Source organism: Thunnus albacares, chromosome 9 (genome assembly GCF_914725855.1).
Source record: "Thunnus albacares chromosome 9, fThuAlb1.1, whole genome shotgun sequence".
Classification (NCBI taxonomy): domain Eukaryota; kingdom Metazoa; phylum Chordata; class Actinopteri; order Scombriformes; family Scombridae; genus Thunnus; species Thunnus albacares.
In genome coordinates, this window is record NC_058114.1 from 25,391,865 (window position 1) to 25,419,527 (window position 27,663).

The 27,663-nt window shown below is 44.3% G+C and overlaps 1 protein-coding gene across 2 annotated transcripts; it reads left to right on the plus strand.

The window, feature by feature from the left end:
* The first annotated feature begins 168 nt into the window (after window positions 1-168).
* prrc2c (proline-rich coiled-coil 2C) lies at window positions 169-27,319 on the plus strand. 2 transcript variants are annotated; one of them, XM_044360887.1, is made up of 34 exons: window positions 169-541; window positions 7,154-7,323; window positions 7,547-7,721; window positions 7,907-8,016; window positions 8,294-8,416; window positions 9,675-9,973; window positions 10,103-10,182; window positions 10,575-10,720; window positions 10,840-10,927; window positions 12,109-12,292; window positions 12,394-13,039; window positions 13,341-13,513; window positions 13,772-14,051; window positions 14,171-14,381; window positions 14,486-16,924; window positions 17,776-17,936; window positions 18,046-18,200; window positions 18,302-18,743; window positions 18,869-18,954; window positions 19,049-19,243; window positions 19,346-19,603; window positions 19,861-19,953; window positions 20,119-20,220; window positions 20,311-20,482; window positions 20,658-20,873; window positions 21,199-21,320; window positions 21,414-21,568; window positions 21,703-21,934; window positions 22,062-22,172; window positions 23,593-23,787; window positions 23,881-23,981; window positions 24,655-24,781; window positions 24,927-25,169; window positions 25,278-27,319. In XM_044360887.1, exons 2-34 carry the CDS (start codon window positions 7,209-7,211, stop codon window positions 25,569-25,571), a joined length of 8,529 nt encoding a protein of 2,842 aa, XP_044216822.1. In that variant the 5' UTR covers window positions 169-541; window positions 7,154-7,208; the 3' UTR covers window positions 25,572-27,319. The 2 variants fall into 2 exon arrangements, with proteins under 2 accessions (XP_044216822.1, XP_044216823.1); XM_044360888.1 differs by having other exon boundaries at window positions 10,584-10,720.
* Window positions 27,320-27,663: the final 344 nt, after the last annotated feature.

Sequence of the window (27,663 nt, forward strand, 5' to 3'; positions counted from 1 at the left end):
ACAAGTGATTAATATATTTGTCATCTGTAAAGAAAGCTGAATTTCGGTGTCTGAATCTACGGTGAATGTGGTATGTTGATGTGTGACTGAACACCTGTACAGACGTTAGAGGCTTTGAAAGGGGGATATGAGAGGATCAATCTGGCAACTACAATCTGCCATCTTTGATTGTGCGACAGGCCGCGGCTCGAGCGGGGCCTCACTCAACTAGAAAAACGGTGTGGCACCAGGTAACGGGTGCGGAGAGACACACGGAACCACGGGACGCCCGCGCACCGGTTCCCACAGTAACGGCCGAACCGACAAGGACAGACTGGCGGCTTGAAACGGCGCAGAAGACACAAAAACAGAAGCCGTGCATGTGGAGAGCGGTTTGTTGGCAGCCAACGAGCAGAGCAGCTAACCGTCGTTAGCGGGCTAGCCAGCTTTTGTAATCTGCCGGCCAGACTCATATTCGTCCACCGCAAACCAGGCCGAAACCGGATCCAGAAGTCAAGCTGTACGACAAGCGAAAGGACAAAGAAGGCACCGGCGGTGGCAGGTGGGTCTGCGTGTCATGCAAGCTGAATTTTTTGAAGTTTTGCACAGTGGCTGATGTGTTGGTGCTCACACAACGTTAGCTGGTTAGCATGCTTTGGCCACTGAAGGGCTGGAAGTGGATGTGATGGCGACTAGTGAGAAACGAAACTATGCTAAACGATGCGAGCTGGCGGCCTGCTATCTAACAGCACCACGCTACACATTAGACGTCAAACTCTGTCCTGCTGGCTAGATGAATGTGTTGACATTTTCGTTCATGCGTTTTGAGCAAATTAAACTGTAATTTGCGCCCGGTCTGGTTGAGTTCCGGGCGAAAAAGGGGCCTGTATTCCCTGCCGGTATGAGCCACCCAGCCCACCAGCAGTTTGATTCATGGAGACGGATGGCCTGCAGACTCCTCAGTAGCACTGATTTACAGGAACAAAACGACACTACACGTTTGGCTGTCATCACGTTTGGTTTCTTTTTCACTGAATTGACCTAGGTGTGGCGATATACTACGTTTTATACTCATATGTCATGGTATGTGGGGTTGTGTGTACAGATGAGCACAATGCTCTCCTCTTTAGCCATGAGATCTTGCAGATCCAACAAATATGCCCCTTAAAGGAGCACATTTTTTCTGTGTGAGTGTGCACATTCAGGGGTTTGGCAGATTTGGAGAGTGTATGGCTCATAATCTCTTATCTGAAGATGTGTAAGATTGCTAAAAGGCTACATATATTGATTTCTATACATTCATCCCTTGAAAGGAATGGCTCTACATCTGGCTAGTTTTAGGGAGGCCTATTCAGACATATATTGATTGGAGTAGGGCTTATTGATTGAGCAGTCAGTGACTAAGGCCTGATCAGAGATCTAGTGGAAATATCTGTTGCAAGGCTCAACAAAAAAGAGATGTTAATGATTTCTATGTTGTGACCTGCTTGGCTCTAAACTGATTTAATAAAAGTGATATCAAACTTTGCATTTCATACAGCTCATCAGTCAGTCCCCCCAAACTGGTCCCATGTGTATACTTTCAACTGACATTTGCAATAGCAAATGTTTAACTTGTGCATTGAATCTAAGCACTGAAGCACTCAGTCAATGGGAAACATAACCACCGTCCAGTTTCTTGTGTATTTAATGAAATAACAAACAACTCTCAAGGGAGATCATCTCATGATATTGATGACCTGACTTTGGACAACCACAATATTCTTAAGTGGCAGCCGAGCCTTATCTTTCTCCATGCTTTGTGTTTATCAGACCAACAACAGTAAGTAATTGTAGAGATGCTAGAAGAAGCCTCTTGCACTGACCCTGATCAAAGTGAAGATTACGTGGTAGATACGGAACATGTCCGAATCAGTTCAAGTAATGGTATGACACAACATTTTGTCTGTACGGGCCGAGCTATGTACTACAGTAGTACTGTATCTGTGAGGAGTGGTGATTTAATTGATATGCCTGTTCACAGCCAATGTAGAATACATACTAAAGGAGAATAAACGTAGTTCTAGATAGTGCACCTACAGATGGTTAACATAATATACAAACCTTTGTCATTGTAGATATTTTGGACCAGAAGTCTTCACTGGAGCATTTCAATAGAGTCCAATGAAGTCTATGACATAAAAGCTTGTTGTTTCAGTAAAACATTTTTGTGCATCATTCAGGCCACCTCCATGACTTCTTTTTCTTCACAGTTGCATTAGCTAGGTCAGTAAACAAAAGGGTAGGGCGCATGCACACTTTACAAGTAAGACATCTGGGTCAAACTGCAGGTTGAATGTGGAAGTTGATCTGCTGTGCAAAAGATACTAACTTTAAGTGTTTATGTAGACCACCAAATAGCTGCTGTGAGGCTTGTATTTCTTTGGCCCTGTTGGATTTAATAATTATAAAGCTGTTTCCAGCCAAGTATTTATTTTCACAATCTCTAGAATGATAGTGGTGAGTGCATTGCTATGCTGATGTGTAAGTTCAAAACTGTGACACACAACACAGGTCATAAAAAATCTGAGTTTGTCTTTAAGATCTTAGGCTCTTGTGTATCCGTGCAGTGTTTTATTAGTGGTAAAGATGTGGAAGCAAATTCTTATGTGGTGGCTCAGTGAGATCACTGTGGGGACATCTAATAAGCAAGTCATTCTACTATTAAGGTTAATAATTATTCAAGATAGAACTGATGCAGGACACTTTTATGCTGTTTCTTACTGATAGGCATTATCAACAATTTTTGTACTGGCCACATGGTTTGATGAATGGAAATTTTGCCAGCCATTTTATTTTCATCGAGCCAAAATCTGTGAAGAACATGTACACACAAAGTAGTTCTCATTAAGCAGAAACACCAAAATGCTGATATGTTGTGATGTGTCAGAAAAGAACTTCCCCTGATGAATGAACTGTGATGCAGAAGTAGTTATAGGGGTGCAGGGTCATGCTGGAGGTCAGGCTGTGCTGATTAAAGCTGGGTAGCAGGGATGCAGTAGTATGCCAGGTGAGGAATATGAGATTTTTTTTCTTGAAAACGTGTCAAAAGGAAGGATCCAAGGTCCCTCCCTAGGACTGTTGTCATTTAGGCTGTGTGGCCTCTTATCACTGTTCTCTCTTCCTGCTGTTTGATTCCTTTTTTTCTTCAAACACACCCTTATACATCCCACATCCCTCAGGGACAGATGGAATTAAGTAAAATCTGCAAATGTTCAGTCAACTCCCAGTGCTTCAGCTCTGAAATCCAGAGCTGATGTCTCATCAACAAACACAAATCAAGAGCACAGACTGGATGCAGAGTCATTTTCAGTCTGCTCCTCTTGTAGATGAGACCATTAAATTCACTCCAAGATAGCCAGAGCCAGCTAGCCAGCATGAGTCACAGCAGGTTCTCATGTAGTTTATCTGTTCACTTCACAGTTTATGGGACTGCCGTGACTCAAGATGACTAATTCAGTCAGTTATCATTACATTACTTTTTGACTAAAAGTAACTTTATGTATGTTGTAATAATTTGATTGTCACAATTAAGACATTTTACACATTGTGCAAAAACAAAAATTCTAATTAATTTGATATATCCTCCAGCATTGTTTCTGCTACATTCAAATCGTTTTACCTCCCATCTCCTGTCAAGCATCACTGCTGCACCTGACAAAATTAAACACAGACAATGATTTGTAATGATGATAAATGCAACTGCGTCACATTTTTTTCTAAAACTGAGCTGGCATCTGTAACCAGGAAGGATATGATTCGACGGGGACCTCTCAATTAGATTCCATCGGTTAGATTAGAAGCTTGGTATCAGTTTCAGCCTGTGGCTAGCAAGGTACTAGTCACTACTCAGCTAGTAACATTCCCACCCAGGTTTGCAACTACAGCCTCTTCAGATATTTTTTGTGTCTTTCTATTGTTCCACCGTACACAGTGTTCACAAAACAACAAGCATGTGTTCAAGAGACCGAAGAAGGCAAATTTGTGACAGCACTTAGGTCAGCAGGGACTCGTGTCACTCATGTGTTGTAGTGTGTGCTCAGCTTTACACTCTGGCATTATTGTTTTCTGGAAGGACAATTTTTGAGACAGCTGGAGAGTGTATCTTCAGATACAATTGTATTAATTGTTTTGCATCAAGGTTTTGCCATAGCTCAGCCTTCAATGATGAACAACCACTATCGGTACTAGAAAAATGTACAGCAAGAGAAAATACAAAGACAGTGTACGTATAGCCTTCACTGCCCCAAATGCATTTTTACTCATTTGAAGAGGTGCATATAAGCTGCGGTACCTTGCCTACTTCTAATGGACACTGTGATACAGTAGAGGCACAGAAAAGATGCATTAATGCCATTTTTTTCCTGACAGACACCTTTGAAGTATTAAGTATCTGAAGTTGACTATGAATCCAGGTCCTGATAAAATTGTGCATTCAGGGATGGGTATCTTTTTTTTTTTTTTTTTTTTTAATTGATGCCCTTACAATACCTCATTTTCAGTAGTGATATATGATAAGCTGAACTGGACAAATGAATTTGTCAAGTACAAGTACTAAGGCACTGTACTGCAAAGATCACTGCCCACACCATACTCCCACTTAAAGAACCAGTGTGTAGGATTTGGTGGCATCTAGCGGTGAGGCTTCAGATTGCAACTAACTGAATACCCCCCAACCCCCAGCATGCAGGAGAACCTACAGTGGCTGCAAAACTCCCAAAAAACATGAAAGGCTCTCTCTACAGCCAGTGATTGGTTTGTCTGTTCTGGGCTACTGTAGAAACATGGCGGTGCAACATGGTGGGCTGCATGGAAGAGGACCCGCTCCCTATGTAGATATAAAGGGCTCATTCCTAGGTAACGAAAATGCAACAATTCTTATTTTCAGGTAATTATACACTGTAATTAAAACATACTTATTAATATCACATTCCATTTCTGCCAAATCTGTTTTGCTAGATGCCACTAAATTATACATACTGCACCTTTTAAAGAAAGAAAGAAATTACAACCTGGGTCTTATGGTCATTGTTTGGACCATTACTAAACAAGATGCAAGTTGTTTTTAAAAGAAAGGCGTTTTCCTTTAAGTGGATGTTCCTTTGCAGAAGTGTTCCAAGGCCAAGTTGCAGATAGAGACTGAGCTCATCAGAGCTGTCAGCTCCCCCTGACACACACTAACTCACACTCTCGCAGACACTGCTCCACCACTGCTACGTTAATAATAAATGACCTCTGTGTGACTTAGGAAAGACACTGCAGCCCCAAACATGCTGTCTCTCTGTCCATGGTATTCCTCATTCACTTTCTGGCTTTTCTTTCTACGTCTTCCCATATCCTAAACCATGAGTGCCCCCCACTGGTCAGTAAATGGTAAATGGTAAATGGACTGTACTTGTATAGCGCCTTTCTAGTCTTCCGACCACTCAAAACGCTTTTACACTACAAATCACACTCACCCATTCACACACATTCATACGCTGAATGGGTACAGGGGCTACCATGCAAGGTCCCAACCTGCCCATCAGAGGACACTAACCATTCACACACATTCATACACTGATGGCACAGCCATCAGGAGCAATTTGGGGTTAAGTATCTTGCCCAAGGACACATCGGCATGTGGACAGGAGGAGCTGGGAATCGAACTGCTGATATTCCGATTAGTGGACGACCCACTCTACCTCCTGAGCCACAGCCGCCTCAGTGTGTCCAGCTTTCTTATATCAGCTTTATACCACACGCAAAATTGAAATTGGTGTTTTCTCACTGGCAAGTAGGGCTGGGTGATATGGACAAAATCAAATATCATGATATTTTTTGACCAAATACCTCAATATTTATATTCCGACAATATTGTAGAGATGACTATTTGTGCGTTCACAAAATAGCTACATGATGAGATTTTTAATAAATAATCATCAGTAATGTGGATAAAATGACTAAATAGGTAAAGGTAAACAATAGAACAGCTACAACAGTCTGGTAAGTTCATAAAATTACATCACTTTACTGTACAAAAACACAACACTTATGCTATATCGCAATATTACGATATCCAAAAAACACGACATTATATATATATATATATATATATATATATATATATATATATATATATATATATATATATATATATATATATATATATATATATATATATATATATATATAATTAATTAATAATTAATTAATTAATTATAAAATATATATTTTTTTATATATATATATAATATAGTCTCATATCATGAAATTGATATATTGCCCAGCCCTACTGGTAGGCATACCCAACTGCGTTTTTTGCCCCGGATCCCAATGCAAATGAATCATCCTCCTCCTTGTATTGTTCAGTGACACTCACCAAAATATTATTAATTGAAACCGCTGGCTGCAGCGTGCTATGCAGTTCACACTCCAGTGTAACAAAGTTTAGTGCGGCATTTTGACAGGTAGTTTACCTGGAGAAAAAGGCTCAGAAAAGGCATTAGGCTTCATATAGCCAATACAAATCCATCAAAAGAACTTTGAGTGTCTGCAATCCTGGTTTGGTCAATTTTTATTCACAGGCAATATAGCAGGTTTGCAACATTAAAAAAATCAAGTATATGCAGGTCTCCAGTCAGAAGTTTTCTACGGCTGAAATTTAGGGATGCTCTGATCTGCCAGACCGGTGTTGAGGTCAGTATTGGCCCTATCACATGGATCAAGTATTGGCCTGACGTGACCAATACATAATTTTTTTTTTCATCAATATCTTTATTAAATTAAAGGTGCTCAGTAGAGTGCTCTAGTTTAAGAAAAACACATTGAGTGTTACCCACCAAAACGCAAAACAAAAGTGTTACATTTCTTTGCATTGTTCACATCAGTGGTTCTTAGCTTACATTCTTCTCCTAGCCAGCCTTTGCTGGAGTATTGCTGCATTTCTTGGCACATGACTACCACCTGTACATCACTGAAATGGTGTGAAACATTGGCTGGACTGTGTAATGCTTCACCTGCTTGCATGTGCATCCTGATGCGCTTGCATGCAAACAAAAAAGGAAGTGTGTGTGTCTGTGTTATGGTATACTGTGCAGAACCAACAACCTCTGTACCTTCGTGTGTTCTCATTTTTGTCTCACCCTGTCTATAGGAGGCTGGTTCTGGGGGCGAGGCCAAAGGACCAGACTCAATGAGTTTCCAGCGAAATGTCCGAGAAGTCAGGGCAGAGCACCAAGGCAAAGGATGGCAAAACAAAGTATGCAACCCTTAGCCTCTTCAACACCTATAAGGGCAAATCTCTGGAAACCCAGAAAACTGCAGGTAAGCCCCCACTATTATTCTGTTAGTTGAACACTATATGACTACTAATGAGTGCGCTGTGAGGTTGTATTCCTAGAAAGTGTGCACAGCTTGTTTTGTCCTTAGTGACTTCAGTATATCAAGGCAATATAACATAAACTTTAAGGATCAAGTTTTTACCTTGTCCCTCTTACATACCTCATTTTTTCTGTTCTCCTACATCTGATTTTTTTCTTCACTCCAGTGGCAGCCAGACATGGGCTCCAGAGTTTGGGCAAAGTTGCTGTCAGCCGGCGTATGCCCCCTCCGGCCAACCTGCCCAGCCTGAAGGCAGAGAACAAGGGAAACGACCCCAACGTCAACATTGTCCCCAAAGACGGTAGTGGCTGGGCATCCCGATCTGAGGGAGGGGAAGAGAGGTAAATTTAAGAACTTGATGCACGTTTATACACTCACACTGAAATTGGACACCATCTTTTTCGTAGCTCTTCTCAAAACAAAGGTGTATGTTACACATCTCAGTTAAAGGTGGAGCGGTCTGCCATCAAGAACATTTCAAATCATGAGTGATGTTGGAAATTTTGCCCTGTTTTCTGTGCCATAGGCAACAGGAGACCCCCCCACCCCAGAACAAACCAGCAGTGCTCCAGTCACAAGAGCTTTCTATTGGGGGCAGTCGTTCCTGGGCCAACAGCAAGCAGACACAGCCAGACGGTAAATATGCTCTTTACTTCCTTGCTAAGCATTACACCTACCCATGCAATAGAGATTGGTTGCGAACACCTTTCTGTAAATTTCCCACTTCTGTCCATGCAAATAAGAGGAACAGTATTCAATTGGTTTACAGCACTCAGCTATTACAGCCTGCGTGGAATTCAGAACATTTGTTCTCTACTAAATGTGTTGGTTGGCGTGGAAGGAGCACTGTACACCAACTCAGGATTAGACCTTCTAATTTCTGTGTTCATAATAATGTGCTTGTATTGTGCAGGAGCTCCTCGTGTGAGCAGCCATTTTCACCAGGAGTTTCCCAGCTTGCAGGCGGCTGGTGAGGTCGAGAAAGACGGTCAAGAGGAGGAGCCTTATGGACCAGGCCCCAGCCTCAGACCTCAAAGTATGGCCACAATCATACACATAAATAATATCCAGTGTCCATAGATTACAGTGTTTCCCCAAGGATTTTTTCCAGCAGTAGTGGTGTTGTGCGCATGCAGAGCCCGCGATGCCAGCACCCATATTTCATATGGGTCCATAGAATCATGTGCATGATAATTTACCAGGAGCTTTTGACAGCAGAGGTCCAGATAGCTGTAGTTATAATAAATGTCAAAGATTAAATGCCTCAACACAGAAAATGTACACTATTTTTTTTTTTTTTTTTTTTTTTAAGAGATGCACCAATATGGAATTACAGGGCCAATAACGATAATTATAGACTAAATGACTAAGGTTCAAAACAAGATAATTATGTGTTTGTTGTGGCAGATAGAATACGATAACTGGTAATTTTATTTGATTGATATATAGATATAAAATATATTTATTTATTGTAAACTTGTTTATAACAACCAGTTTGTCTTTTTAATATGTAGACTAATTGGCATCAGACCTTATCTCCTTATTGACAACCTTTCATACTGTTGAACTGATTAATGGTTGATGCCCTCAGACTCTACTGTTCAGAAAGGCTGCAGGTCTTTAACAGTAAACTGGTTAACAGCTCTGTGGCATCATTCATCCTCTCCTCTGTCCTCCTCACTATGCTGGTGCTGGTCAGACTCACTGCTGCAGGTACTGATGGTAGAGAGGAGGGGCAGGCTGGTGTCAGCCTAATGTCTTCAAGAATTCAACTAATGTTCAGATATTTAGATAATTAGACTCTTTGCTGTTGCTATTGGGACAACAAGCTCCATAGAAACATAGCCGCTGCAGATGAGAGGGAAGACAAAGACATCGTATTTAAGTTTATGTTCTGCTTGTTCAACAGTTGCTAGTGTTGATGAATTGCTCGCACCGTCTCCCTTACTTCTGGGTGTTGTTGCACTTACGGCAGCTGTGGCCTCTGCTCTGCTTTCCACTGTATGTGTGTGTGTGTGTGTTTGCCATCATGCAAACAGGCACAGACCACAGATAGAGAGCAGAGCAGAAGAGAGAGAGACAGAGAGGCAGAAATCCTGTTCGCTTACCACTAGCTCCAGTCAGCTGCTGGAAGTGGAGGATGTGCGTCTGGTTTGCATTCGCCGTGATTATTATGTGCAATGTGAAATTTCAGCAGTGGCGTTTATCATTTAGCTGTGCCGCTGTTGAAAGCATATAGGGGAAACACTGAATTATTTTCTTCATCAATGTTTATTTTCTTTTTGTCCTGTTAGATGTTGGCAGTTGGCGTGAAGGTGGAGGCAGGAATTTGAACACTGCACCCAGCCCCCCTGAGATGGAGAACAGGGCTCCAGAGGAGGGTAGTACGGCCCCTGGTACCTCTTCACCTCCTGAAGAAGCTGATGAGCCTGGACGAAATGTAACCACTGACGGCCAGAAGGAGAAGAGGGATGGCAGGGAGAGGTTGCCCCCCTCTGCCCCTCCTCAGCCTAAACTTAATGGGGGGCAGCAGCCTCCTGCTGGGGTGCCAACACACTTCGACCCCGCTTTCAGGAGCATGATGCCACCCTACGTAAGCCACAGTTTGTTTTGGGGTTTTTTTTGGACTGACCTCATGAGGATATCGCAGTTACTGTCTAGTTGTTTGTCTCTTCTTTATCCTGTTTGATGATTTCTGTCTTTCTGTCTTTCTGTCTTTTAGATGTTCCACGCCTATCCTCAAATGTCTTTTGGCCCAGGGCAAGCAAACTTCAGATACCCTGTACCACAAGATGGAGCAAAGTGAGTTCACACCTGAATGGCAAAGCCCTAAAAACTTGAAAATCCACAGTCAAAGCTAATATATAAAGTAAAACATGAGATATATTTTTATTTGTATTGAATTTTAGAATTGCATAAATGCATAAATACATCATTCTTAGTAATAAAGAAGAAATGACTCAACTCAAAGGTGATAAAAGTTACTATACCAGCTGATGTAATACCACACAGAAGAACATTGTTTATTATCAAAAAGGAATTTTTTTTACATGTGTTCAGCACAGATTTGACAAGTGTCAGACCCACGACACTGCCTACAAGTCTCATTACACTGTATAGAGTTAAAAAGAGAAATTTGTTAATGCACTAGACCAGGTCACATAATGAACTTTCCTTTCCGTTGCTCCCTGTTGGATGATCAGGGGTCCTCGCTCAGCACGACCCCAGCAGCCACCCCCTCAGTCCTGGCTCCAGGACCCAGATAGACCCTCTATCATTAGCGCCACAGAACTGAAGGAGCTGGACAACTTAGACACTGATGCTGATGAGGGCTGGGCAGGTCAGTAGCTATGCATTATCAATGAACTGCTGTGTTTGACTAATCACTTAATCAGCTGGGGAAAAGGTCACTTTACTGTAGTTCTAGCTTCTATCAATTATGTCCTTTCTACAATCCAGGAGCTCAGATGGAGGTGGACTACACTGAGAAACTAAACTTCAGCGATGATGAGGAGAACCAAGCTGCTAAAGACAAAGGAGAAAACTGGTAAGTATTTTGATCTGAATCACTTAAATTGTCTTGCATTCACTATTTAGCTTCTGTAATTCACTATAAAAGAACCACAAATGAACCACACAAAGGTTTCTCTCTATTTAGCCTATTTATTTAATTTGTTAATAACTATTTTTTTTAAAATATGAGGCACCATAGTGACATGAAAACAAGGTAAAAATAGCAACAAAAAACAACCAAACATAATAAAAGATAACATAAAATACAAACAGGCATATACACTATATACACTCTAAGCCCCCACATCTCTCCCCCACTCACCCTTAAATCTTCACTATAATTAATTAATTTATTCACAAGACCTTTCAGGTTTAAATTGAATTAATTTGACATGTTTCATCGATGCTAATGCGTTACAAAACAATCTCACAGTATAGTGACATGTTCTCCAAGTGCAGGACAAGATGTAATGGAAATCAATATATTGCAGACAGAACACACTGTATGGTGGATGATTTAACGTACCACAGTAATACATTCGGAGCCAAATGCTTATTGCACAATGGCATCAGCTAGTGCCAAACAGTTAGTAGGGATGCCATGGTGAGGAAATTTTCCCACCGGTTAATAACCGTGACAACGGGGAAGAGCCAGAGGATGGCCGCTGCTTAGAACCAAAACCGGAGCAACCCGCCCGCCATCCAGAGAGAGACGCACTGAGAGCAAGCTGAACAGGCAGAGAGTGCTAACACGCTTATTGAATTAGAGTTTTTTTATTTGATGAATGTGGGCACTGACACGTGAAAATGAACTAAATGGGTTTTATTTCTTTTTCTTCTTTTTTTCTTTTCTTTTTTTTTTTAAGCGCCAAACGATGGTGAGGGCAGTGAGAAAGTAATGTATTTGGTGTATGCCCAAACACTGTCTAACACCAGTAACACCAACTACCACGGCAAGCCTAACAGTTAGTGCGAAGTAAAAAATTATTTAGAAATGACAAATGCATCAACCTGGACAAGGATCAAAAATATTTCCAATTCCAGGAACGTGTTATCAAAGCCTGTTTTTGTGTGTCCAGTGAGATTATGTGTTGTGATAGTGATAGGGTTTGATGTGCAGCTTGAGGATGAGGCAAGCAGGTGAGGAACCTGTGATTTTTCCTTTTTTTTTTCTTCTTCTTTTTTTTAACCTTTCCAAATTAATATTATTTTCAGGGAATGGATGGGTAAAGTGGATCGTATAAGATCACGGCCACCAGACAGTCAGGAAGGCTGGAAGGAGGGGTCTGAGGATCGTGGAGGCAGTAAAACGTCATGGGCCGACAGCGTAGATCCAAGAGCGCCTTCACCTGGCAGTATGGGGCAGTACAATAAAGCAGCTGCTCCACAGGACTACCAGGTAAAGCTGGTATAAATTGCACAAGCCGCCAATTGGTTTGCACTGATATTGTAACGGCAGGTTCATCAGTCTGTATGCATACTAATTTTTCTTTTCTCAAGGGTGGCGGTCGTTCTGTTGTTGCTGGGGCTCCACGTGGGAGCAAACCACCGGCTACAACGGCACCTGGTGCCGATGAGGACTCTGAGGCCTGGCGACAAAAGCGCAAGAAGCCTTCAGACGTTTCTGAAGCTGTAGAGCGAGCAAGAAGGAGGAGAGAGGAAGAGGAACGGCGGATGGAAGAACAGCGGCTTGCTGCTTGTGCTGAAAAACTTAAACGTCTCAATGAAAAACACCGCCAGGCAACTGAGGGCAAATCTTCCCCAGCTCTGACCACCAACGATGAGGCAGGAGCTGCCCATGAAGAAGCTTCCTCGTCAGCTCCTGCTCCTGCATCCAGTCCTGTACCTTCAATCCCAGTTTCACAATCACCGGCCCCAATCATGCAAGCTCCTCTACCCGAGAGGGTGGATCGAGACAGGGAGAGGATTGAGCGAGAAAGAGAGAGAGTCGAACCAAATGTAGAGGAGGAGGTTCACTTGCCTCGTCAACCCGGCTCCCCAGTCCAGCGACCTGTGGCCAAAGCTCCAGAGCCGCAGAGCGAAGGAGAGAGCACCTTGGCTGAGGTCGGCCCCTTGACGGAGGAAAACCAGGCTGACAGGACAACAGTGCCTATTCGAGACTATTTCAACATAGAGGACAGCAGAGGTAAGCCAGCTCGGTGTCTACTAGCTGTATGGACTGCATTTACACCTAGCTGAGATCCAATCACAATGTGAGCCAGACCACCTCCAGACGTGGTCTGGCCAATCCCGGAGCATTCCGATCACAATGTGTTCTTGGATTTACACTTTGCATGACATGTTTTTTTTCTTATCCAGTGAGGATATCCAAATACAGATTTAATGGTAATGCCAGGTGTAAATGGGGCCTCACTGATCGTTGTGCTTTTGCACCTGACTACCATTTAGTTGTACATGTCAATATCATTGGTTTTGTTTTCCTGCAGTGGATGAGCCCCACCTGCCGATACCTCACATGGACACCCCCAGTGGTGAGGAAGTCCCTGTGGCACCACCACAACTGGAGGGAGAAGCAGCAGCTGCTATACGTCCCTCACTCACCTCAGGCTATTCCAAACAGTTTCAGAAATCTCTGCCGCCTCGCTTCCTCAGACAGCAGGTAAGGATGTCCACACCTGGCTTCTTAAGTCACTAGCGGCTGGGATGTTGCTGTCCATATGGATGTGGCAGGGGGGCTAGTGGGCTAAGTAGTAGTTTCCACACTGTGCACCTAAAAAGGACTTTTGGAGTTTTCAGGTTGTCACAGCAAGATGAATCAGTTTAATTTAACTCATCAATGTAGTCCATTAAAAACCAATTAACTTTGTTCATCTTAAATGTACATTTTCTCCGTTACTGTTCCTCATTGGTCTTGTAGGAGCAGATGAAGCAGCAACAATGGCAACAACAGCAACAGCAGAGTGGGGGCTCCGTGTCACCATCAGGTGGTGGTGGAGTTCCAGCTACCCAACAACAACAACAGCAGCAGCAGCAACAGCAGCAGCAACACCGCTCCATGTATCAACCCATGGGCCCCCATCACCAGCACCTGGCCTCCATGGGGTTTGACCCCCGCTGGCTCATGATGCAGTCCTACATGGACCCCCGCATGATGTCTGGACGTCCTCCCATGGATATGCCAGCTAACATTCACCCTGGTAGGGAGATATGTGAAATTAAAATGGAGAATATGTGTATGTTCGTGATTAATGTATTCAGTGTTGAGGGCAGTGTGCCAGACAACCTTTTCAAAGTTGTTCTGTTTTGCCCTCTTCAGGGAGGATGCCCCCTAAGCAGATTGTGCGCAGAGAGCCAGGTGACAACTCCAGCTCTAGCTCTGACTCCTTTGACCACTTGACGCGACCAATTCGTGACCATGGCCTGCCCTCAGACTCAAGGATGGTATGGGGATCTGACCCATACCCACAGTCAGAACCATTACCGTCTGTAACTCCACCAAAAGGACGGGAAGATAACAAGGAGCCGAGGTAAAAAAAAAATTTAAAAAGGCAACTAAGTATAAAGAACTTGATCAATTATAATCAATGGATTTTTATTTTCTGCACATAAAACTATAATTGTTTCTCTGCAGGATGGAGTCTGGTTTGGATCTAGACAGGGGTCTCCCAGCTATGTACCCCCAGGACCACAGTGCATTGGACTCTCGTAAAAGTAACTTCTTTCGGGACCCCACAGAGTCCCTGTCTGCGTTTTCCCAGGGCCCAGAGGATGTGCCGGGGCCTTTAGATAGAGTCCCTGTTGGCTCAGGCTTTGATCCTGAGGAGTCAGGCCTACCAAGTGGGGAAGAGGTAGAAGCTCTAGGTCAAGCTATGCTCCAGAGGAGTGTCTCCCAAGGCTCGAGCCACTCCCTCAAGCTGGATGAGCCCAGGTTTGATGGGCTACCTCTGGGAACAAAATCACTAGAGCTTCAGGACACAGTGGATAGGGCTGAGGATAAGCCTCAGAATGAGCTCTACTCACAGGCTGCAGTGACCAGCAACAGGGCAACACCCCCTGCTGATGGACTCCACAAACAAGAGAAGCTGCCTCTGCCGGCACCTAGCAAGCAGAAAGCTGATCTGCGCTGGGGTGGGAGATCTAGCACTGGGCGTAGAGAAGGACCAGGAGGAGAGAGACCTGTCCGCAGGTCTGGGCCAATAAAAAAGCCTGTCCTAAGGGACATGAAAGAAGAGAGGGAGCAAAGAGAGGAGAGAGAAAAGCGTCACGAGAGAGGGGAAAGAGGAGAAAGGACCAAAAAAGATCAGTCCTCTAAAGCTCCTTCTGCAGCTGCTGCTGTGTCTGAGGGCTCCAGACCTCAGGGTGAGGGGAAGAGAGAAACTCCTGAGGCTGAGGAAACTCAGACTGGCCTTCAGAGAGCCAGAGACTCCCAGCCTTCCTCCGGGGCTCCCACCTCTTCCTCTCAGGAGGAGAAAGCAGACAAACCTCCCAGCAACGACAAACATCCAGAACCCAAACTGCCCTCCAGGAAAGAGTCCAATCTACCTCCGCGTGCCTACCGACGAGAAGAGAGAGAAAGGGAACGTGAGAGGGAGAAGGAAATGGACAAGGACAGAGAAAGAGAGTGGCCTGCTGACTCAAGTTTCAAAGGACGTGGTCGAGGAGAGTATTACTCCAGAGGACGGAGCTACAGGGGGACATACAGTGGCCGAGGCAGGGGTAGTCGTGGTCGAAGCCGGCCAGAGTACCCTTACCGAGAACCTCGATCACGGTCTGACTTACCTTCTGCTGGTGGTGCTGCTGCCTTTCGTAACAGGGAGGAAAGTGAGACTCGCAGTGAGAGTTCAGACTTTGAGGTTATACCGAAACGCAGACGACGCCGTGGCTCGGACACAGATTCTGAAAGTGAAGGTGGGAGGGAGTCTGCTAGTGATACTGGACCTTCTGATCGTGAGCCTAGCACGAAACCTAGCCGTCCACTGAGACGTGAGCTCCCCGGGGAGGCCCGGTCTGGCCCACACAAGCCAGGCTTTGGACCTCCTCACATGGGGGAAAAGGTTGGTTCTAGAGGGGATGATGAAGGCAGACCCAAGCCAGGATTTCTCCCTAAAGGAGAGCCTTCACGGCGAGGAAGAGGAGGATTATACAGTAGACGAGGTGGCCAAAGGGAACGTGGAGGCCCTCGTTCAGCCCCTCTTAGACGACCAGCAGCCAGAGATTCTTCTTCTCAGTGGCCCTCTAAACCCATGGAGACATTCAGGCCTGAGGACACAGAGTCCACATCAAGATATGACAATCCTCCAGCTGACCGACGGCCACCTAAGTCTGATGGCAAGAAATTTGGGGATGGGGCTCCTCAGAGTAGCAGAGAAAGGCCTCGTCGATCCAGACCAGCACGACCCCCCAGGCAAGATAAACCTCCCCGCTTCCGGCGGCTGAAGGAGCGGGAGGCTGCAGTGTTAGCTAGTGGAGAGGCCCCAAGTCCCCCTGTCCCTCTACCCCCAGTGCCTGCTGCTGCTGTCCCTAATTCTGCCCCAGCCAAAATCTCCCTCTCCCCTACCCTGTCTAGAGCTCCAGGAACCCCTGTAACTATGCCTGCAGAAGTGGCAGCCACTATGCCTGCACCTAACTTACCCTCTCCTATAGAAGCACCCTTGCCTGAGACTAGCAGCCCCACCATCACTGCAGTCGGCACCAAATCCCCTGACTTGTCCAACCAGAACTCCTCAGATCAAGCCAACGAGGAATGGGAAACTGCCTCCGAGAGCAGTGACTTCAACGAAAGGAGAGAACGAGAAGAGAGGAAAGGAGCACTGGAAGCTGCAAATGAAGCAGCCACTGCTTCTGCCCCTGCTCCTGCACCCTCTCAGGGCTCTTTAACACCCAGTAAAAGCCCCCCTGATGGAGGGGTGACTCCAAAACGTGAAGGACCTCCTACAGCCAAGAGAAGTTTCTCAAGTCAGAGGCCTACAGAGAGACAGAATCGTAGAGGCAACAGTGGAGCCAAACCAGGCCGCAGCTACGCAGGGGGCAAGGGGGAGAGGAGGGGAGGGGCCAAAGGCGGCCGCAAAGGGTGAGTTTGAAACAAACAGTCTTTTGTCTGTTCTGAGGCTTTTACTTTGTCTGCTTACATTAACACTTGCACAATGAAGTTGACTCAATGAACATTGTGCGGTAGAATAACAGTGCAGATTTATTCAGACACAATAAACCTTTTGTTTTAATTGAATTCTGCCTCATTAATAGATGTACTGAACAAAACTATAATCTACATTAACATTCTGTAAACTGTTAGTATTATCTGTCCAAATTGCCTGGGCGGTTTCAAGTATTCTCCACTTGGGTAGATTACTGAGCTCAAGTGTGCTGTAATTGGCTATCAAAGTGTTCTGGTTAAATATAGCTAAATATAGCATCTGTATGATGGTATTTTTAGACTCATATTGTACCTTTGCTTCACATTTCTGAGTCAAAACATGTTTCTCCCTTCATCTAATACACTCACGGTCTAGTGGCTTCTTGCTTCAGTCTTACTATGATAATAAAATAAGAAAGAGGTGTAGTTTTTTGTTGGGATGAGATCAGAAAAAATGGCAAGAAAAGAGCAAGACCAAAAATAAAGTAGAAAAAGTTTAATTAGAAAAAAAATCATCTTTATGCTAAGAAGTGGGTTAAGTTGCTTAGGTTTTTATCTTGATGAAATTTCTGGAACTGGAGTGGCACAATTCTCACCTGAAGGTGGTATATTCATTTTTTTCTGAAGTAACTAATATTATGTTATTATCCATCTTTATTTGCACAAAACACGTCACAACATTATTTATTGTCTCAGACTTTACCACCACACTGTTTTATAAAACATAAACATGTGTCAATAAGTATCTTGCTGGGTCTCAGTTTTTCTTGTTTCTCTAAACTGTGCAGCCCTTCAGCTCAGCAAAACTCAGAGGGGACAGCACCAGCTGGAGGAGCAACTCAGAGACCTACAAAGGATCAGTCTGCCCGTCGCAAAGATGAGGCCAAGCAGGCTGCCAAGAAGCCCAAAGAGAATGCTCTTTCTCAGTTTGATCTCAATAATTATGCCAGTAAGTAGACCTGTGTATTTGTAATCAGAGATTTGTCTAATGATCTGGCTTCAGTTGCTTGTCACCTGAAAACTGAACGTAAATATCTATTTTTGTCCCGTCACTGTAGGTGTTGTGATCATTGATGATCACCCAGAGGTCACCACCACAGAGGACCCACAGTCCAGCACCAACGATGATGGTTTCACAGAAGTGGTCTCCCGAAAGCAACAGAAACGCCTGCAGGATGAAGAGAAAAGGAAAAAGGAAGAGCAGACGACTCAGGTAGCAGGATGATTAGCTTGTGCCATATAGTTTTTCAAAAAAACTTTGATAATGAGCCATACCTGTTTGATATAGTATTAATATTGATCTGTTTCCTACAGAACTGGGGTAAAAAAGGCTCTGGTGACAAGAGCAGAGGGGGTGGAGGAAAGCTGCCACCAAGATTTGCTAAAAAACAGTCATCGCAACAGCAACAACAACAACAACAACAGCAGCAGCAGCAACAACAACAGCAGCAGCAGCAACAACAACAACAACAACAGGCCTCACAGTCTCAGCCTCCTGTAGCCTCCACCCCCCAGGCCCAACAGCAACCCCCCATTTCTGCCCCCCAGCATCCTCACCTTGCTCCCTCCCAACCTGCTGCATCCCCTCAAACTCTGGAAGGAACGGTGGCTCCTCTGTCCTCCATCCCCCCTGCCACTGTGGACTTTACCTCAAAGAGCCTACCCCCCGCATCTACGCAGACACACAGCACTCTGGGTACAGAGCTGTGGGAGAACAAGGTAGCAGGCTCCACCGTCCTTTCCGACGTCAAGAAGCGTGAGTTGATAAGTCAGTTCTTGTGAAAAATATCTAAAATTTGTTTTCGGCTTGTGAATCCCACTGTGATGTAGGAGTGAATTTATCATTGAGCTTTTCTTAAAAATGTCATCTGTATATTCCAGTTGGTCCAATCAGCCCTCCCCAGCCACCTTCTGTGAGTGCCTGGAACAAACCTCTTACCTCCTTTACTGGCACTGTCTCCTCTGAGGTATGTTAAATATGCCTGCCTCATCTTTTGCAACTGTATGCTCCACTTAACCCCATGATAAACCATGTAATATGTTGTTTTGTTGTTTGTTTAGGGTGTGAAGCCTGGATCAGAGGGCAGTGTAGAATTGGCAATAGACAGTATTCAGTTTGGAGCACCATCATCTGCAGGCAGCACCGACAGTGATGGAGTTCCAGCAATGCTAGAAACTGGCTCCGACAACAAATTACCTGCTCCCAAAGAACAGAGACAGAAACAACCTCGCGCTGGCCCAATCAAAACACAGAAGGTAGGTAACTGAACTGTGGAGTAAGTTTTCTTCTCACTTTCATTCATATTCATTTTATGAACTCCACTTGATTGTAAAAAATGTTCAATCCCTTGTCCTCAGCTCCCTGAGATGGAACCAGTGGAAACCAAGGAGTACAAGCCAGGTCCCATTGGTAAGGAGCGCTCTCTAAAGAATCGCAAGGCCAAAGACGCACGTGGAGGAGAAGGCGAGGGGATGGAGGGAGGAGTAACCGGAGGAGGCGTCAGCAGAGCCACAGAATCCAGTCCTCCCATCAGTGACACCACAGTACCAGAGTTGGGAGGAGACATCGAGGGCATGATCACAGTCCCCTCAGCAGAGTACACCAGTAACTCTAAGGTATGTATCTCTGTCAAATTAAATTGTTTTGGTTTTTTTATGATTATTGTTTTATCAAATCGTCAAAGTCTTAAATAATTAAATCAAGATAAAATTTAAGGGCAATTTATCATAAAATCATGACTCTGTGTGTGTGTGTGTGTGTGTGTGTGTGTGTGTGTGTGTGTGTGTGTGTGTGTGTGTGTGTGTGTGTGTGTGTGTGTGTGTGTGTGTGTGTGTGTGTGTGTGTGTGTGTGTAAACTGTTTTTCTGTCACAGGAGTCCGTAACAGACTACACCACTCCCTCCTCATCGCTGGCTGACAGTGTTCCAACAGGAGGCAACAAAATGGAAGAGAGTTTGGTAGCCAATGTGAGTACATATGACACTGGACTAAAACCTCATACACCTTTCTTTTTCATTTTAACGGATTATGGAAAACGTCTGTGTCGTAGAGATTAAAAAAATCCTAGAAATACTTTAACACTCAACACATAATTAAAAGATTGCTTTGGGAACGTTTTGGGTGTGTTTTAGGTGGCATTACCACATTCGTTGCCCCTTCCTCGGCGAGAGACCCTGCAGCAGAGCTCCAGTCTAAGCACGGTCTCTCCTGCTACTGTTGACCTAACTCTTAAGGTACAGCACACTATAGGCGACATTAGATTTGAACTGCTTTCTACAATATTAGTGAAACATAGTTTAAGCACCTATGTCTTTCTGTCTCAGATGGAATCGGCTCGCAAAGCGTGGGAGAACTCCCCGAGTCTGGAGAAGAATTCTCCGGTCACCTCCTCTTCCTCCCCCATCACCTCCTGTGCATCCTCGTATTCCACCTTCTCCTCGGCCTCCATGCCACAGATCCCTGTGGCTTCTGTCACCCCCAGCACCTCACTGACAGGTAACATCCCCGTTACATTTACCCTATCTCTTATAATATTGTTTGTTGGCACCTTGTTTATCTCTTGTTTTACACTGCTGATATTCTACAAGACACCGACTTATCTGCACTTTTGTTTTTGGGATTGTTGGGCTGTGCATGTGAATCAACTTGCGTGTTTATCTCCACCCTGCAGGTTCTGGTACCTATACGACATCATCCCTTGGCACCAAGACCACCACGGCCTCTGACCCTCCTAACATCTGTAAGGTGAAGCCCCAGCAGCTGCAGGGTGGAAGCCTGTCCTCCTCCAGCAGTAGCAGTAGCAGCAGCTTCTCTCAGCTGGGCTGTGTGCCTCCCCTACTGCCCCAGCAGCAGACCCCTCAGGTGTACGTCTCCCAGTCTGCAGCAGGTGAGAGAAACATGGCACCAAACTGTTAGTTTGTAGATGTTTGCTGAATTTAGTTGATTGTTTATAAGTGTAAGTTTGTGTATAGATCATCCATGTTTTTACATGAAGTCTTAAAACACAGCATTGTATAAACCATATATCTTTGATGTATTACTGTAATGTAGCCAAGGATGCAATGTTGGCAACTATTGCTGATTTGGATCCTCTTCTATAATTTCATGCCTTCAGCTGAGGAATTTTGAATTGCATTATCAATACCAAATGTACCAAAACATGAAAGAGAATGAAATGCTGATAGGGGAACTTTGTGCACATGTTTATCCAGGTTCTGCAGCTCAGATTCCAGCCTTCTACATGGACACTAGCCACCTCTTCAGTACGCCCCACCCTCGCTTGGCTCCTCCCTCCTTGGCGCAGCAGCAAGGCTTCCAGCCCGGCCTGTCACAGGTAGGATTTTGTTTGTTAGAGGTCAGAAACACACTGCAGGAAAGTTTTAATGGTGAAGGTAACACCACCTGTCTGTGCTTGTCTACACTATAGCCAACAGCAGTGCAGCAGATTCCCATCCCTATCTACGCTCCACTGCAAGGTCAGCCTCAGCACCAACACACACACCAGGCCCAGCTAGGACTCAGCACTGGTCCTCCAGTCTCCCAGCCACAGGACTTGTTCAACTCTTCACTGCAGCCTTACAGGTAACAAACAACACCACAGGTTGTCGCCACAGCTGAAACACACAGTACAGTGTTGCTAATGTGCCACTTTCCTCATTTTGAGGCCCCATCGTTCCTGTTATCTGATTCTATATCCCGCCTGTGTCCTCTCTCAGGTCTCAGCAGGCGTTCATGCAGAGCAGCCTGTCACAGCCCTCCATGATGCTGTCAGGACCATCATTGCACAGCTATCCTGGCGTGCAAGCACCTGAGCTGGGCAAGCCTCAGTCCAGTCTGGCCTATCAGCAGCCTTCCTCCACCCAGCACATTCCCATTCTGTTTGAGCCCCAGCTCAACCAGCCATCTGGCATGGGAGGCTCCCAGCTCATTGACACACACCTGCTTCAGGTAACCCGTCACCTCACAAGAAATATTTGACACCACCTTAGGATGCTGTCTGTTGTATACAGACATCTGCATTATATATATATATTGTTTGGATATTATATCTGACATCTGTGTGTCTTTGGTTCAGGCTCGACAGGGGATGAATCAGCATTCAAACATGTACTCAGGGCAGGTGCAACAACATGGCCAGAGTAGCTACTACAGCAACACCCAATCGCCCAGTTCAGCAATGCAACAGGTACCAAACATGAAATCATAATGGTGGCCATCCAAACCTTAAGCTTCTCCACTTCCCCCTCCCACCATAGTCCAATTTTTTGTCTTTTTTAGGGAGTGGACAGGGTCTCTTTAGAGGGAGATAGCAGGTCAACAGTTTATGCCACATAGAAGTGGTATACATCATCTGAAAGCTGGGAACCTGAAGATTAATTTGAGATGCAGTTCAGCACTGTGTCAAGTTTTTCTAGTCTTTAATCTGTAATCAAAGTTTAGAGTGTGTAAGGGCTTAGAATATTATGATGGAAGTATATGATGGCCATTGCCATGCTCAATTACGTCTCATAAGTTGCAAAATTTAACCATTTTTGACCACTCGAGGATTGATTAAAAATGGTCTCCACCAAGATTTTGAGGAACAGCATAGACAAATTCAAGCTGTAATTTGGTACCTAAAAGTTTTGACATTTGGAGATTTCTGTAAGAATTGTATTTTTCAGCAATTGGATGGTGAACACTTCTGTTCTGGAACTTGTTCAGAAACCCCTTTATTGTCAATATACCTAGGAAAGTCATACATCCTCTGAATGCCCCAGGTCTCTAGTTTGTAGTTTTAAAGTTTCATGAGGCTGTGATTGTCCTAGAGGTCACAATAGGTCATTTTTATACAGTGAGGTTAAGTTTCAAAAATTTGTCTCACTACAATGAAATGGCTACTATAGGGACTAATATCATCACACATGAACACAATTTATGCAATTCCAAGAATATTGAAGGGGACCCAAAAATATTCAAATACACCATTTTTAGAATAGGCGAAAATAACACATTGATACTGCACGCAAAAACTGCATGGGATTAGCATAGAGTTGGCATGTTTGTAAAGGGGAGACTGGCAGTACCCATAGAACCCATCGTCATTCATATCTTGAGGTGAAAGGTCAAGAGACCCCTTTTGAAAATGGCTATGCCAGTTTTTCCCTCTCCAAAATTTAGCCTAACTTTGGAGCACTATTTAGCCCCCTTCCCAACAAGCTAGCATGACATGGTTGGTACCAGTGGATGTTTTAGGTCGCCTAGTTTCATGTGATACTAGAATCATCACTCTGAAGACAGTAATGTCAGGACGCTAGTGTCCTTGGGTAGTTTAAGAGGTTAATAGTTTGTTTTTTGACCAGTCTTAAAAAAATTCACAATTTTTTCAATTTTTTTTTTTTTCCAATTTACAGTGGTGTAAAAAAACAGAAAACATCAAACCCTTTCATTTGAGAAGCTGTAAACTGCAAATGTATTTTTATGTAAGAAATCAACTCAAAATTAATTCTGGTTAGTTTTCTGTCAATTGACAAATTGGTGGATAAATTCATCAGTTAAGTGTTTCAAGAGTTGTCACATTACCAGACTGTCAGTGTGTGAAATGTGTGTGTCTTGTCTCTCTCCAGGTGACAGTCCCTCTGCCTGGTTCCCAGCTGTCCCTGCCAAACTTTGGCTCGGGTGGAGGTCAGCCCCTCCTGGCACTGCCTCCCACTCCTCCCCAGGCACAGCCCCCCAACATGAACCGACAGCCCCCAGTCTCCCAGCCGTACCGAGGGATCATGGGCCCCAACCACAACATGATGCAGCCTCCCACCAGCAAGGTACTGTACTGTGTGTGTGTCTCAATAATCTGGCTGGTTTTGATTTTTAAAAGTGCAGCTGTGACAGATTTTTTATTTATTGACATGTTGCAGATGGACATGGATCTGAAACTCTTTGGCACTGGGATGGATGTGAAGCCTGGAACCCCACCTGTCAGCGCCAGGAGCACTACACCCACCTCTAGCCCTTACAGGTACACCACACACACACACACACCTAAAAACTACATACATATGCAAGCAGCACCATTAATCCAAAGATTATGCTACATGCTGTGTTTTTCTTAGAGTTTAAATGAAAGTCATGGAGGATTGAGGATTTGACAGCACATGATAAACATGCAACAAATTTGTCTTTGACGCTTAATTCATGTGAATTTGATTTTTGGGGTGAGTTGTGTTTGATGTAGTTTGCAAACAACAAGCATGACTATGAGTGTATGACAGCTCAGGCAAGTTGATTTCACACCTTAACTGAAACTTCAGCTTTTTCTCTTGTTTTCTTCAGACTCTCATTCTGTTCACATCAACATGAATTGGACTTGTATCGTTTAGAAATATCAGCTCAACTCGCACAGACACACATCTGCCTCAGTTTGCAGCTCCCACAGTAAATATACTTCCATTGACTCAGTATGCATTCATGCTGCCTTCACTTCACATTCAGTTTGACACCTCAAAGGTGAAACATAAACTTTGCCTCTATATCATTTCTCTGTGCCTGTTTATTCAAGTACTACTTAATTGCCACAGTCCCAATTTTCACTGTGCTGAATGATTTTTCGATGAAAGTAGAAGAAATGTATTAAGAGTTGTCAACTAGTGATTTGTAATTTCAATGCACTTTCTACACTCCTCTCCCTGCAGGGCCAGCTCCACCTCCCCTTGTAGTCAGTCCAGTAAGATGAACAGCATGCTGTACCAGAAGCAGTTTCAGCCCAGCTCTGCCGGCATGAGAATGACGCAGCACTTCCCTGGCCAGTTCAACCCACAGGTTAAACATTCACAATAATCATAAAACCTGCATTTTGATTGTGTTTATGCAATACACTGGTTATCAACATGAATGTCAACTTAATTGTCATTCATTCAACTGAAGTATTAATTGATTTTTTTGTTCTTTGTCCCTCTTCATTCAGATTCTGTCTCAGCCCAACATCGTCTCTCCTCTGGTTCGACCTCCTCACGCTAACTCATTTGCTGGAGGTGTCCAGCGCTCTGCCATGGGCCCTCCGATGTCACCCAATGTGGGTGGCGGTCTGATGCCTCATCCCAGACCCCAGCACCCACAGCACAGCCAGCACCCTCCCCGAGGACCACCTGGTCCCTCACTGGGACCCAGAGGCACACAGGCGGCTCTGAAGGCTGAACAGGACCTAAAGGTTTGATGCCATATTCTTTTTATCCGTGTATTTTCTTACCGGTCAAACAGATGAGATGATCTTTCAGTATAAGGTTGGTTGATTTTAATTTTTCCTCCACCCCACCAGGCAAAGCAGCGGGCTGAGGTGCTGCAGTCCACTCATAAGTTCTTCTCAGAGCAGCAACAGCAGCAGCAGCAACAACAACAACAGCAACAGCAACAGCAGCAACTCAAGGCCCCGCAAGTTAGCAAAGCATCTCGGCTTGATCAGGGAGGAAAGCCTCCCCTCGACACCTCGGCGCCAAACCACCAGACAGGGAGCGAGCGCCCAGATTCTGACAAACCCCCCATCTCCACAGCCAAGCCCATACGGACTGGCCCCATAAAACCGCAGGCCATCAAACCAGAAGAGGGCAAGTAAAGAGCTGCACACCCTCTACAGATGACAATATGAATGGATGGAAGAGAGGAAGAGAGCCCCATTCACTCAGTCACCTCCTCATATCAGCCCTGGGGGACAGTGTGGGGGGGGAGGAGGATGGGTGGGATGGGTAGAGATCCAGATGGTAATGGTTTCTGAGAGTAGACGCTGTCCTGCGTATACATAATCCTCTTCCTCTTCTTTCTTCCCGTCTTGTCCCACTGTAGGTGGGGGCGTTTGAGTTGGATTCTTCCATCATATTTAGATGCCGATAAAATGGCTGCACAAGTTGTTCCATAGAAAATCTACTGTGACGGTAGATAAAGAGGAGAGCTGGAGAGAAAAAAAATTGAAATGAGATTTGCTGCTGAGTTTGCCATTTTTATAGCTCTTCATTTCTGCTCCTTTTTTAATCCCCCCCCTCCAAATAGGATCACGCATATTATAGGAGAAACATGTTTTGTTAACGAAAGAATGAATCAGTTTTGTTTCTGTAGTCAAAACAATCTTGTTAAGATGTCATTTAGTGAAGCACACTTTTTGTTGCCCAATCTCCCGTCATAACTAATCCAGAGAATTGTGCACGTGGAAATGCTCTTGCACCTCATGACCACACGCACGCACTCGCTCAACGGTTTCATCCACGGTTACCAAATGGAGACATGAAATCAGAAATTCTGTTGTTTTGTTCCTTTTTTGTTTGACCAGAATTGAAATGTGAAAATTGCAGCAGTTGATTGAGTTTAATGATTGATTTTATTGATTAGTCTGCCTGTGAGCCTTTGCTCCTGCCTTCTGCTCTCATCTCCTTGCCTGAGAATTACTGATGTGTTGGGGTGTGTGTGTCAGGTGTGTGTTTGTGACATAAACAGGGGGGGGAAAGCTTGTAAGCTGGACTCTCCTGTATATATTTAGCCAAAGGTTAAAGCAGCGCAGAGATGATGTCACAGCCTTTAGGATTGCTGTTGCCGTGGCGGCAGAGTTTTGATTGGACTGAACAGAATTACGCGGAAATGATCACTACTTTAAAGCAGTTCCAGTTTAGGGGCTACTGTCACACACCCTCTCACCGCTTTCACACCCATCCTTGCTGTCACACACAAACACACATGTATACACACTTCACTGTAAAGCACCCAGACCTGCTGCTATTGACTGATTTCAGTGCCCTTAGCTAGAATATAGCAGGATAGGGCTATTTAGAGGAATAGAAACGATGAGGAGTTGATTGTTGAAACAGTAGAAAAACACGAGTGTGTGTATATGTCAACCCTCACAACGAGGGGGAACAAGAACAGGACCGAGAACGACAAAAAAAGATGAAATGAGAAGCCTCAAGTTCTGAAGCATTTGGGCAGAAGGACACTTATTGTTTTGTTGTCTTTATTGATGAGAGCAATCAGTGCTGTTTTCTGTCTCTGCCTCACCTCCGCTGGCTGTCCCACCCACAATGCTCTCATCTCGGGGTTGTGGCGACAAGGGTCCTTCAGAAATGTACAGTAGTATGCACCCTGAGGTGGGGAGGACGTCTTCCTCACCTCTGCCCTAGCCGGGGGAAGAGTCCTTGCTTTGGAGGATGGATGAGGGAGGGAGGGTAATGATTTTTTTTTTCTTTTTTTTTTTTTTTTTGTTTTGTTTTTTTTTTGTTGTTGTACTTGTACAGGGGTTTCATCGATTAAAATATGTACGGTCTTATTTACATTCTCTTGGTTTGGTTACAGAAACTAATAAAAATAATATACTGTTGACATGTTTTTCAGTGACGCCTGTTTTTTAATTAAAGCCATTTTTCCATCATTTTTCTCTATAAGTCAGCACGAAGTGCAAATAACCACTAGGTGTCACTACAACACTTACCATCAAAAATGAGAATGACTTGAGCCTGAAACGAGGAAAATGTTTTTTGTTTGGTACCAGTTTCTGATAAGGCACTCTGCACAAAAGGGTTTATAAGTTAGTTATGAAAATGGCTTTATTAATAGTCAAACTGGTTACTAAAGCTTTATAGATGGTTATAAGCCATCATCTTTTAAGGTAGCTCTTTAATTTATCATGAAGACCCCTTCAGTAGACTGTTTGACCTCTGACCTTC